Source organism: Rhea americana, unplaced genomic scaffold, assembly GCF_003343005.1.
Source record: "Rhea americana isolate MKP2758 unplaced genomic scaffold, rheAme1 scaffold_126, whole genome shotgun sequence".
Lineage (NCBI taxonomy): Eukaryota > Metazoa > Chordata > Aves > Rheiformes > Rheidae > Rhea > Rhea americana.
Window position 1 is genome coordinate 1,697,255 of NW_028185328.1, and position 13,274 is coordinate 1,710,528.

The 13,274-nt window shown below is 44.9% G+C and overlaps 1 protein-coding gene across 2 annotated transcripts in view; it reads left to right on the forward strand.

Moving 5' to 3' along the window:
- Positions 1-6: 6 nt before the first annotated feature.
- Positions 7-13,274, forward strand: part of LSAMP (limbic system associated membrane protein) — a 319,948-nt gene continuing 306,680 nt past the window's right edge. For both annotated transcript variants that reach the window (XM_085326037.1, XM_085326038.1), the window contains exon 1: positions 7-515. In XM_085326037.1, coding sequence (XP_085182163.1) covers positions 361-515 — 155 coding nt within the window. In that variant the 5' untranslated portion in view covers positions 7-360. The remainder of the gene's footprint in view (positions 516-13,274) is intronic.

The window sequence follows — 13,274 nt, forward strand, 5'->3', positions numbered from 1 at the left end:
TGACTTTTTCCTCTTGTTTCATTTTGATCTACCTTTCATACACACACACAGTCCTCTCTGTTTTTTTTTTTCTTTCTTTCTTTCCTTTTTGACTGAAGGTTGCGCTAAGACTTTTTGGAAAGCCTTAAAAAAAAAAAAAAAAGGAAAGCGGTTAAGAGGAAAGAAGCCAAAAACAGACTGAAAAGAGCAAGAGAAAGTGGCAGCTAAGAAGGACTGTGAAATCGCCTCCCCTATCTGGGGCTGTCGATCAGAGACAGAGTTGTACATTATTATTATTGTTTTTCATTCTACATCTGTCCATCTGTATATACAYGTCCAGAGAGAGACAAGTACTGACAGAGAAACTCAACGAGACCAGCCATGGTAGCAAGGGCTCAGCCTGATCGGAAGCAATTACCACTGGTCCTACTGAGATTGCTTTGCCTTCTCCCTACAGGGCTGCCAGTCCGCAGCGTGGATTTTACCCGAGGCACCGATAACATCACCGTGAGGCAGGGGGATACAGCCATCCTCAGGTAGGGCATTTTGCCAACTTTTCCTTGTCTATATCTCTGTATCTGTACATACATACTTGTAATATTATATATATATGTGCGTGTGTGTATGTCTGTGTGAGTGTGTGTTTTTTTTTTAATCTCTTGAACTGCAGTAGCAGTGGCTGCTACAGTGTGGCTCTGCATATGTGTTTGWGCTTTAATATCAAAAATTGCAAAGCTTTTGAAAGCCTCTTGCCACTACGCTTTTCTGTGTATAGTGCTCAGGATCAAAAGAATTTCAGTGGGGAAAGAAGAGCTGTTCGTGTTAGCCAGCACTTGTAAATGTATGTTTTCCACCAGTCCTGCAGTATCAGTAGAGAAATGGAAAAGGGATCCAGCTGTGCTTGCCAGATGTTCCATTGATCTTTCCCTACTTCTTTTTGTACCTGTGCAAAAACTTTATCCCTGGTGCTGCCAGAACTCTTGGGCCAGTTATTTGGGAAAACTGTTCTTTGGGGAAACTCTGGCTTTTAATTTTATTTATTTATTTTTGAGCACAGAAGGGAAATGGATACAGTAGTTGAAAGGCTGGTGAAAAAAATAGGCTAAGAACTCTAGTGTCTGTGAAGCTTATATATCATTCATGATGTTAGTTTCTTTGCAGGGCCAAATAAGCGGGTGTGTGCAGTGCCTGCATATCTGAACGTTTGTGCTGAGGGTGGCTTTGCACACAGAGCCYTTCTCACTAGTAGAGTTGAGCGTTACGTTTCTGCGTTCACTGTGCACATTTTTAAAAGGTGATACCTAGACTGCTTGGAATTTCAGTTAGGAGAGTCCCAAATAACTCAAATCCAGTCACCTTTTTACTATGGGCTTCTTTCTTGAATTTTGCTTTGCTCAACTTACCTGCAATAACTTCCCTTACTGAGGGAAAATTCTCCGTGTGTGAATGTGTGTGCACACAGTATATTATGGCTATAAAACTACTGGACGCAATTTAAAATAAGTCTGTAATCGGTATGAGGAGCTGATAGTGCACAAACCCTGAAGCATCAAGGGAGCAATTCCCTAGCAAAGCTAACGGCAACGGCAAAGTTTTCTTTCTCTTCCTGTGAAATAAATCCTGCTAGATGTCACCATGTGCCTGCTACATGATCCCCTGTGTACTGCATCCCTCTCGTTTAATGACAGAGGGGTTTGTGAGCTAGCGAGATGGGAGCAGGGAAGAAGGATGCTAGAAGAGGGATGTGTGAGTGTGTGTGTGTGTGTGTGTTTATGTGTCGCTTTTCTCAGCTCCTGTGTGCTGGGTTGTTTTGATCCTGGAATATCCGTTCAGCAGCTTCCATTCCCCAGCTCTCTAGACTTGTTAACTTGCATGTAAGATTTATCCACTCGGAGTAATAGGATTTACAGAGTAATTCATCTGCCTTGCATATGCGATAGAAGGGTTTTAGATGCAACACAGAAAACATCTAACAAGGGATGTTGCCTCTGACTCCAAGCTCCTCTCTCCTCTCTTTCACTCAGTAGCGATTCGTATATCCCATTAACCCTTTTTTAGCAGGATTCACAGCTGACTTTATCCCTATCTTTAAAGGCAGATCCCTTCCATCAGCCCTTTACTTTGGAGAGGCAGTTCAGGCAGATGTTTGTCGGCATATGTTTGTTACATACGGCAGCAGACAAGTCATTAAACTTGCTTGCCCAGCCAGGGGTCACTGGATTTCTATTTCCCACTTAACCTTGGAGCCTTTGAGTTTATCTAGACACTGTGTGCTAAAGCTGCATTTGCAGCAGGGAGAGCTGAGCGGATGGTGGAGACGGTGTCTGCATGTGCGGCGCGTAAAGCATTTACAAGCAAGCTGAATAAGGGTACATGTGAGAGTGTTTTTGGTGTCTGTGTGTGTGTGCATGTGCGAAGAGAGCGCAGCTTGCCAATGTTATGTCAGGCCCTGTAATAAAACATCTCGATGAGGTGATCCAGCTGTGTCAGCCAGCTGTGTGCCAAGTGACACAGTTCACAGGAGCAACACACCTCCCTGTCCTATTAGTGCTTGTCCCAAGCAGTACAACCTTCCTGGCAGGGCACGTTTCTGTCAGAAGTGACTGTGGACAGAGCACAGGCTCTCTGTCCCGCAGCCTGCCTTCCTGAGCTGCTGCAGGAGATCCAGCAGGTTACATGCTTTTTCTGCCTCCTTGGAAGGGCAGTTGTCTCCCCTCCATCTGCCTAGGACTAGCCCCAGGTTGCCTGCGGTGTTTCACTGCCTCCTTTGGATCCTCAGATCCCTATGTCCAGCCCACTTTGGGTCCTGTGAGCTGACATTTTATTCCCACAGGTTCAAAGCAAAGGAGTGTTTGCTAGTTCCCCCTGCCTCTATTTCCCCCATGCCTCCAAAACGTAACTCATTTTAAGACAGCCTTGTGTTTAAAAATCTCCCAGCATCTCTCTCCGCTGCAGATCCACTAATGACAGCACTAGTGGAAGAGCTGGATGGGGAAAAGCTATTAGGTGATCTGTTCTAATGCTGCTCAGAGCAGATCTCTGCCTCCATAGAGAGGTAAGGGATTTYTTTACTGAGATCGTATCACCTGTCTTTGCTTTGCATCCACTTCAGAGAGGGCAGGGGGAGCATGCAGCAGCAGTTTACCAGCACACAGTAGCTCAATCCAGTAGCTTGAAAGGAAGTGAAAATGTAGGAGGGAGAAGGAAGGGTGTGAATTTGCAGAGAATTAAAGGCCCCACACATAGTGATAATAGAACTTCCGACACTTTGTTAATGTAAATCGTGGTGCAAATCATTCAGCAAAGCACACAAGACAGGATATTCTAACTGTTTCTTCTCCTTTATACATTTGTATATAGTGTTACACTTGCAGATAGAAAATGAGTGGATGGATTGATCTATGAAGTGGAGGAAAATAGTTTCCCATTAGAAGCCCTAATGTCTCTAAAGGAGGCCACTCTTCCAGAGTTTCATCTGCTTTTGGTACCTCAGAATAGAATTATACTGGGAAGTTTACATATGACTTGTTAAAGCTATGGCATTTAAAATATCCCCCTGCTATGGACTTAAAAAAAAAATGTTCCTAACTCTATATTGGCTCATCTCCTAAATACTCTGGCAGCAGATTTGATCCATTTGTTGGCCTTGCTGAAGGTTGATGACTTTTAGTGAGTATTTGGCATGGGGATGGTAGTCAGGGAACTGCAGAGATAGAGAATAAAAATAGCGTGTGATAGACTATCCCCAGAGAAAAGGCTAATGATCAGCTCCTTAGAGTAAGGTTGAAAAGTGAGGAGGGGTCTGGAAGCTATTGCAGGTGAGAAGGGCCGAGCATACATACTAGTGTTTTGTCCAGCTACAACCAAGAAAATAGAGCAGGGTATTTTAAACACGGTAGACCAGAGACTCCATCAGGGTTGTAAAGGTGTGACTTATTTAGTTTTTTTTTTTTTTTTTTTTTTTTTTTTTTAAGCCTGCTTTCAGCAAGTGAAGGACAGTGTGTCTTATTTTGATGATTGAGAGGGAACTGTGTGTTAGAATTTCTGGATCGCATTTTTCTTCCAAGATCAAAGTCATGAGGTTGTTGGGTTTTGTATAGAGTTTCTTTGCTTGACATGAAAAGAAAATCCCCAATCAACAAAAATGCAAACTCCAAACTAACCATAATGGGGGGGGGGGGGGAAGAGGGTTTAAAACCCAAGCCCCAACCCCCTTTTTTTTGTCTGTGTTTCTAAATGTACAACCTCACTGTGTCAACGTTTTTCCTGAATGTGGAAGTGCTCGCTGAAGTGCTGAATCCAAGATCTGCTCCTGTCTTTCTCCATAGCACGGGGCCATGCCATACTCTTTTTTTCCAAATAGAGATAGTTACTGCTGAGCTCTTCCCTAAGGGGCCTTTGAGGATTTATTAGCTGTTTTGGTGGTGTTTCTTAAACTTTTGTTCCTTGCCTAGCACAGTAGGAAAAAGGACTGGGCTCTGTAGGTGCTCCTCCAATACAAATTGATGATTGTTGTTATTATGTATTAAATATGAGGTGATGATTTTCTGATCTCCATGACTTTTTGTCCTACCTTGCTGAGCTCCTTGGGGTTTCCCAGACCTCCAGAATTTGACTCCTCAAAGGAGTCTTTTCTCCAAAGTCACAGACATCTTCTGTGCAGCTCAGTAAAATTTGTCATTGCCCTTTGCACCTCTTGGAGCTCATCCAGTCATGCATCACTGAGTGGCTTCACTGCATGAGATGCTGAACCATCCAGTGCTGACAGAGTATGGGAAAAAGTAAGCTGTACTCCCCTACCACCCCCTTTCCTCATCATTTTCTTTACAAGTATTGGCTGGGGAAAGGCAGGGACCCTATGCTTTATTCCTAAACTTTAGCCTTCGTGGAAGAAAGAGAAGGGATACAAAATAGAGGTACATCAGCTAAATAGAGACACAAGCAATAGTGGAGGGCAGCTACCACAAACCAAGGAGGGAGAAAAGTGTGTCTCACTGTCACATTTGACACTTGCACTAGGTTGGGGGCAAAATAGTGGTGCATCCCATGTGGTAGGAGAAGATACCTGCACTGTGTGGGGGAGGAAATGGCCAAGCCTGCTAGGGACCACTGTGGTGGACTCACTCCTGCAAAGTGCCTTTAAAGCACTGTTTCAGGGGCTTCAGTGGGACTTGCAGGTTGCCCAGGGCTTTAGATAGTCCCAGTACAAGGACAAGTTTGGCCTTTAATCACTTCTGAAATGGAGCTCATCATTAACTGGAAACAAAATGGGTCACATTCCAGTCTCAGTCTGCTCAGTTGTACTAGTACAAATCTACAAAAGCCCAAGGACACGGCCAGAAAAACTGCATTTGTCTTTGGGGCATATTGCTGGGGACTGCTAAAGAGGTACAAGTGACTCATGCAGGGCTTAAGCTGCGAGTGCTTCTCAGAGGATGCTCAGCCCCTTGGAGAACTGGGATCAAGCCAAGTTCAGAATCCGGCTCATTGTTCTCAAGTTTTTTCCAAGCATCAACTTTTCATCAAAGATTAAATCAATCTGATTCTGATGCAGAGGAAAACCAGCATTTAACTGAATGTGCAATTTCCATTTTTACCGGATCTTTTTAAATAATGTGAAGTTCTGGCTTGATAGCATGTATAGGAACTTTCATCCTAATGGGTAATTAGTTTCTTAAAGTTACATATATCAAAGCATAGACTAGGATCAAATTTCCWGCAGTAAAAACAACGTTGTTGGTGTAATCTTGTAATGTAAGCAATTCATGCAAACTCTGTTCTTTGCCTCCTAGTATTTTACCGATACTCTACATGTGGAGCTCTGTTTGAGGACAAAGGCACCTCAGGCAAAATAGCAACACAGCGTCACAACAAAGTTTATGCCCTATGCAGTCAGCTTAAAAGAAAAGTAAAAGCAGTTCAGATTACACTTATAATTAGCATTTGATTTGTAACAGGAAGCACTGAGCTGAGCCCTTTGCTAGAAATGAGAATAGGCACGTTCAAAGGTATAATGCTACATAATAATATGGTCCTGGCAGTAAAATTGTAACCTTGGTTATTAGTAGTATTGTTGTGGCACTTAAAGGCCACCACTAAGATGAGGCACCCTTTGTACTAAGTGCTATGCAAGCAGAGCATAAGGAAGATGCCCTATTCCACACAACCTGCAGGCTATTAGCTAGGACGGGCAGAGGCTGGGGGTGAGAAAGAGGTGCCCAGAGGTGAAGGGGCTTGCCCAAGGTTGCAGAGCAGGGCTTAGATGAACCCAGCCTGCTGACCTATCCATTAGTTTGGAGTTGCCTCTCGGCTCAGTGATGCAACAACCCAGTGAATGCGACAAAAAAGGTTTCCTTAGTATGTCCTTATCTGCATTGGTATTGACTGCAAGACCCAGATGCACTTCTATTTTTTCTGGTATATACAGAGCATTCGTTATTGTGTGTGATGTACATATGTAGACAAGGGGTGTCAGGATCTGGCAAAAGGGCCTGTGCTCTGCTGATATTTCCCTTTTTWAAAAAATACTAAAATATAAAAATAAATGTATAAATGCAGTAACAGTTGATGTTGCAAAACTTCCAGGTCTGGCAGCAGATGGTGCCATTATATGAAGGCATGCATGCATGTGTAGATATGTGAGTGTGTGGGCATACATGCGATAAAAGGCATTGTAATATGTACATGGTCAAAGGCTGGAGATTAGCATCTTTCCTCACATACTTACATGTATACATACAGTATTTTTATATAGCATGCCCAGTGGAGAGAGAGGACTTTGCAATACAGTATTTCCTGAGAGGTGGGACTAATACGTCACAAACAGAGGCTAAATGGATATTAAAAAAGATGAGATTCTTTTTTGTGGTGATATTATGTTTATTAACACTGTATGTACAGCTTGCATTGAAAAAGGTGGAGGAGGAGAGACAACATCAGACTGTGTAGCTTTAACCTCCTCCCCTGAGTCTGCACATGCACTTCAGTTTGCAGCTAAGTACCATATGTTTTCCTACTTAGTTGACGTTAAAATTTATATAGCAGTACGTGTTACCTGAAGTGTCTCTGAGTCGGTACCTCTTCTACTCTGCTGTCTTCCCCAGCAGGTCATGAGGAAAGACCTAGTCTTAAAATAGCTTGCAGTTCCTGGAATTCACAGTCTCTTAACTATAAGTTTTCAAAATATATATTGCATGTATCTGCCCTTTATATCCAGATACATAGGCATCTGATTCTGATAGAGCTGCAGGGCCAACTCARTGCTGATGCAGCTGCGTGTCTTTAGCAGGCTTGCAGCATGAGTGAATTTAGCTATTTTCATTGAAGGTATCTAGTTGTGTTGTCCATCAAAATTCATTTTGCCTTGCATGAACTCTCGATCTTCTGGAATAAGTGCAATGAAGGCCACAAAGGTGAAGTTAGAAATTTACTGAGTTTTCTTTTACTCCTTTCTTTCTGAAGAAGAAACGAATGTGATTTTCAGCTGAATCTGACACCAAAGCATTTGCTTCAGGCTTCAGGCACATCTAACATGTCTGGTTTTATGGTAAGTAATGGGAACTAATAACAATGAGTTTCACCTCTGCCTAGAAAACAACTATTTCAAAATAATCTGGACAGCCAATATCCTCTACCCATGTGTATTTCTGCAGATATTGTTCGGAGCAACTCAGTTGGGTGGAAGAGGCCCAGTGTGACCCTCAAAGTGCCCCTATTGTGCTAGACCCTCTGCAAAGAGCAGAGAGGTAGCCCTGCTGCAGCTCTATTGATTTTGTTGGAGTTGGGCTTTTTTAGCCAGAGCTAACTTAATGAAATTGAGTCTGAGCCCGTTCAGACTGGGCTGGAGTTCAGCATATACATCGCAGTAACGTATCTACATGAGGAGGTCTGTGCTTGTGTGTGCCTGTGTGCCAACGCATATTTCTCTACACTTGCTTCTATGTGAAAACAAAAAGTGTATGTGTGTGCTTGTGCAAACATTCATATACACTTCATAAAGTTGCCAGTGTTGTATGCCCGAGAGGCAATGCTGCCTGACATATAGGATAACAGGCTGTTCGCTTGGAGATCTACATGCCGTTCTGACTTGGCCCTCTGTAACCATCTGTAATGCTTGCAGCACCCTTTCTTGTGAGCCTCTGTTGCCACGACTGTTAAGGAAAAAAGGCAACAAGCAAAGAAAATATTAGCATCTTCCTTTTCTGCTGCTCAGTGGTTAACACTGTAGTAGGTCTGGCTAATACTGTGCCTTTCAAGTAGGAGCGGCCTGCACCACTTTCACCGCTGAAATTTGCATTTCTGTGGCAAAGGGAGAGAGCTAAAACTTGAGAGGAGCAGAGAGGTTYCTTGTCAACACACACCCTCCCACCTCGTGTGAAAGGCAAGACGTGATCAAGCGTTTTCTTTGCACAGACATACTCCTTAGATGTGTTCCTAGAGGAGCAGCAGATTTGCAAGGGGGAAGGAAAGGCTGAGAGCCTTCGGGCTGCCAAAGCATTGCTGTGGTGTGAAATAGCTGTGGTCACACTGCTATGCCACTGCCACTGCATCTACCTCACTCTGGGGTCCCCCAGCACCAGAGTGACCACATTGGAGACCTACTGCTGTCTCTGCCCCAACGCGGTTTGACAGCTCTCAGTGCCTCAGTGATGATAGCATCTCAGCAGTGGTTACACTGGTGCTTTTTGGTTTGGAAAACCAGCAATGCTGTAACCAGGAATGCCCCTGGAGCTGCACGGCAGCTGCCTTTGGTTCTCTGCTTTCCCACTCCTCTGTCCCAGACCAGGCATCCATCCTTGCATGAGGGAGACTGTGACTCCAAGCTCTGCATCCGTTCTCTTTTCTTGCCTCGTAGTGCAAACAAAACCCATGTTGAAATCCACTGGTAGGCAGCATCCATGACTTTGAATAGTAAATCTCTCTCTCTCTCTCTCTCTCTCTCTGGCTCTGGCTCTCTCTCTCTGTTATTAAGCTGACAGGCACTTAGCCAATTATCCAGTCGTAGTCTCAGCTGTATTTATGGTGGAGGAAGAGACAACGCACACTCCTCTTGTCTTCAGGGCTTCAGCTGAGTCTCCCTTGTGTGCTGTAGCGTTTTCCCCTGTGTGAGCTGCTTAGGACACTCCGGGAAAGAAACCAATGAAGAAGATGAGCAAAAGAAAGGGAGGGGGAAGTGGAGGAGAGGAAAGAGGTCTCCCCCACCTAAACCAGATGTGTGCCATAACTCTCATTGTTTGCAGTTGTTTTTGTGTTCAAATTTGGCAGAACACGAGTGCCTTTGTTGCAAACGATCATGATGGATGTGGAATGCGATGGCTGTGGGCTCTCACTAAGTCTTTTTGGCTGTGACAGGGCTAGAAGTCAGAAACTATGTGGTGATAGACTGAATCTGTGCTTTAAAGTAAGGGGGCCATACGTACTCAGGGACACTGTGATTCTGTAACTTGGGGCCAAGAGCCACAGCTAATCCCCAATGCATTTCACCTGGAACATACAGCCTGTGTTGGTTCGAGTGTTTACTCCAAGCAGCAAGATTTAGGCAAATAGCACTGAAGTGTTCTGTGAACATTTTCATGAATGTTAAAAATGAATTCAGTTGGGCTGCAGCTGTGCTTCCTTTGTGTGCATGTGCATTTTTTTTTTTTTTTTTTTTTCCTCTTCACCCTTGTGAATAATCTGAGTGGCTGAGCTTTGCTTGCCCTGGCGCTTATGGACAGAACATTTCAAATGGGTCCATGGACGAGCAAATGAGGCTCTCGCTGCACCTTCCGCAGCTGGGACTTTGTGGCGGCACAGATCTGTAGGCACGTGCACCCCCATACACATGGCTACTTTTTTTCTATCCCTGTGTTGCTCTTGATATATATATATTTATATACATGCAAATATATATACATATAAGTATATATACATATACACACGCACACACACACACATTTACATATGTATATAGTTTATCCTATATAATTTGTAGGATGTTGCTTGGGGAGTAGTGGACATATTTCTCACAACAYCTTATCAGAGCCCTGGCATAAAAGCAGTTGAACAAGTGCAACATGGAGCTGATCGCAGCTTGAGCCACAATAATTTATGTGCATGYGACAAGAGAAAATTACCTTTAAACTCTGCACCCCACCAATCAATCTTACAGCAGCCTGTTTTTTCTAGGAAAGGTGCCTCAGGCCAGGTCTATCAAGCTCAGAAAAAGAAAGGTTGAAATGTTCTAACATCATTATCTCTTTCTTTGCCTTTCCTGGAGAGGAGTTAGAGTAACAAAGCCTGGCTGATTCCTCACCAGCTCCTTAATAAGCACCCAATTCCTAACCCCCAGCCTAGATTCYCAACAGGAGTTGGTAGGACTTTGTCCGTGGTCAGGCCATGTATTCATCTCTTTGGGAAATGGAAAGCAGAGCACATCATGGAGGGGACAAAATACAAGTAAGCACATTGGAATTTAGAAGTGCTCAAAAGGGGGAAAAAATGTGACTATATGGTAGCAAACCTACTTAGTGACTGCAGGTAGCTCAGGGACTTTACAAAACCCCCATCTACCCCAGGGCATCCTCTAAACCTGGAGAAAAGCTGGATTCAGGGAGTGATTACTCTCTGKAAATTGCTGGCTCCTCTCTGTGAACAATAATATAATAACTATACACAAACTATAATACAATATGGTATAAACCATCATCTCCTTCCCYGCAGCTACTGAGCAGGGAGCTAGTGCCAGCTGAGGCAGTTGTTTATTGGGACTCAGTGCTGGGGGTAGGAAGATTTAAGCCTGCCTCTGTGGATGAGCAGAGGGCATGTGTGAGACACAGTTTGGGGGCGTTTGCTCCTCCTTTTGGAGCAGATGGGTTTATTAACAGGTCAAAGGACAGGGGAAGTTTGAAGCTCCCAGGTTCAGGGCTCTGATGGTGGAAGATGTGGAGAGATGGTTGCAGTCCCTTTTCCCATCTGCCACTCCCTTGCCTTCTGCACGCTAATTAAGTGGAGGTGGTCTTTCTGCAGCCTCCTGCCGTTTCTCGGACAGCTTCTGTCCCCACAGCCCCCGCTCCTGGCCAGCCCTGCAGGTTCATCCTTGCTGCCCTGCAGCTGGACTCTCATCCCTGACAGCAGGTTGAGGATCCATGACCCCACCATCTACTCATCTGTCTTTTTAAACAGCCCATTCTGGCTATGCTGGTTGCCTTCCCCAAGTCATCCGTTTCTTTCCCTGTCCTGTTGCCCCGTGCCGCTGACCACTGGGCTGGCTGGCAGCGCAATGGGGGGCCGCCTGTACGAGTGTATGCAAGAGGCAGTGAGCCACTTTCCAGATCCCTTTGCCATGCCATGGAAAAGTGATGCACACATCAGCACCAGCTGTACGGATGTACATATGTGTTTGCTGTGTGGATTATGCTGCTATTCAATTGAAATCACTCTTGAGTGTGACTGGATTGAGATGGGAGTGCTGGCTGTGTTTGAAGGCAAGCCTAACCCTTGCAAGCAAGTCCAGTGTGAATAGCTGGCTTTAGATCATGCAGACCAAGGACTTTGTGATAAGAAGCTAGGGAAAGGCAGCCCCCTCTATAATGACACCCCCCTTCAGCTTTTCCAGTAATGGCCGTTTTCTGAAAAGGGCTTCTGGTAGTACTGRTATTGTGTTTATCGAAAAACAAGGCAGCAAGCATAAATAAATAYAGACAGTTTGCTGGTCTTACCTGTGTGCTACATAAAGCGTCCACAGTTTTGGATGATTAACTGTTGAGGACAGTATGTTTGGGCAGTACCCCTTATKGTGCACTAAATACGGCCATCAGTAATGGGAAATCACACCCTAATGAGAGACACRAAAGGTTACCTCTTTCACTGGCTAGACTCACAGGACCTGTTTTTAGAGGAGAGTCCAGGGGCTTGCTTATACCTGATGATTGCTGTCACTCAAAGTGTGTGCAAAGCCTTCAAGTGGTGCACATGCAGCACCTCATTTGCCTTCCCTCCACTGCCAACCTTGACTTCCCTTTGCTGCCAGGACAAGAGAAGGGGCAGAGTTTGTATGCAGAGGTTTGTCCATTGAAGAGGGATTGGATAAGCTCATCAGAAGGAGAGAGGTGGAATATCTCTCTTGCAACTGTCTCCCCTCTTGCAACTCACCCCCAGCTCTCTGCTTGGCAAGCTCCCTGATCCAGCCTGCCACCTTGCTTGATGAAGCTGTCAGTCACATCTCTTTTGCCTGCTCCATCTTCTCTCTTTCTCTCTCTCTCTCTCTCTCCCCTTTTCCCCCCATTCTCTCTCCCCTTGCTTTCTCTGTCTCAGTCTATCTCCTCCTTGCCCCTTCTCAATACACACACTTATTCCTGACACCAGCTCCCTCCCCATCCTCCTTTTCTTTTTCCCTCTTTGCTCAGCTCTGATCTCCTTTAAATTTCTCTCCTTCCTGGACCTAGGAATAAGGATGGAAGCTGGGGGAAAAAAAGAAAAAAAAAAAAGAGAAGAAGCGAGAAAGATGGGGGAGCACTGCAGAGGCTGCAGGGCCCTGGGTCCTTCTGCTGTAGCTCATAGTGCAGGCTCTGAGCTCCCTCGCTGGGCACAGCCACTCAATCAATGCATTGTATTCAGACTGGGCCTGCTGAGTATTTCCAGTGTATTTATTTTCTGTTCCTACACTGAATGCCTGGTTCCTATTTGTCCTGAGAGCTCATAGGAAGGGAGGGGTGTAAGKGGGCTGGTAAGAAGTGAGGGCTGTCTCACCAGTAAAGCTCTTTCTCTTCCCAGCAGGAATGCAGTCGGATGCCTGTTGCATCTCAGTGCTCTGTTCTGCTTTTAATTGCAGCCYAAGTTGGAAATAGAGTGGAAGAAAATCCCCTTTGCTACTGGGGTAGTTGTAGGCAAGAGGTGAGACTGCAGGTTCATGAGCAAAAGCTACCTTTCTGCTGTCAGCAGAGGAGAAATGCTGGAGTGCTTCCTTAGCATGYTTTGGTGCTCCTGTTGGAAGGAAGCAGCTGGGGTCTTTTTTTTTCCCTCTGTCATATCTCCTTCTTAGGTGAGTGGTCTGATACTCCTGCAAGATGTTGACCTGGGTGACCCAAGCTGTTGGGCTGCAGACCTGAGCTTAGCTTGTACAAGTGGCAAAAACAGATGCATATAAAAGACAGTGATGTTTCAGTCTTGTGGAAAGTCCTCAGTGCTCACAGTGCCTCTTTGAGCTTTAAGAAAAGCAACTAGTCTACAGCTAGTGAGTTCTGATCGTCTCATCCAAATTTGTCTGTTTGAGGAGGGGCTTGCAGGAGGGCCTTTGTAGGAGCTCTGGAGACAGC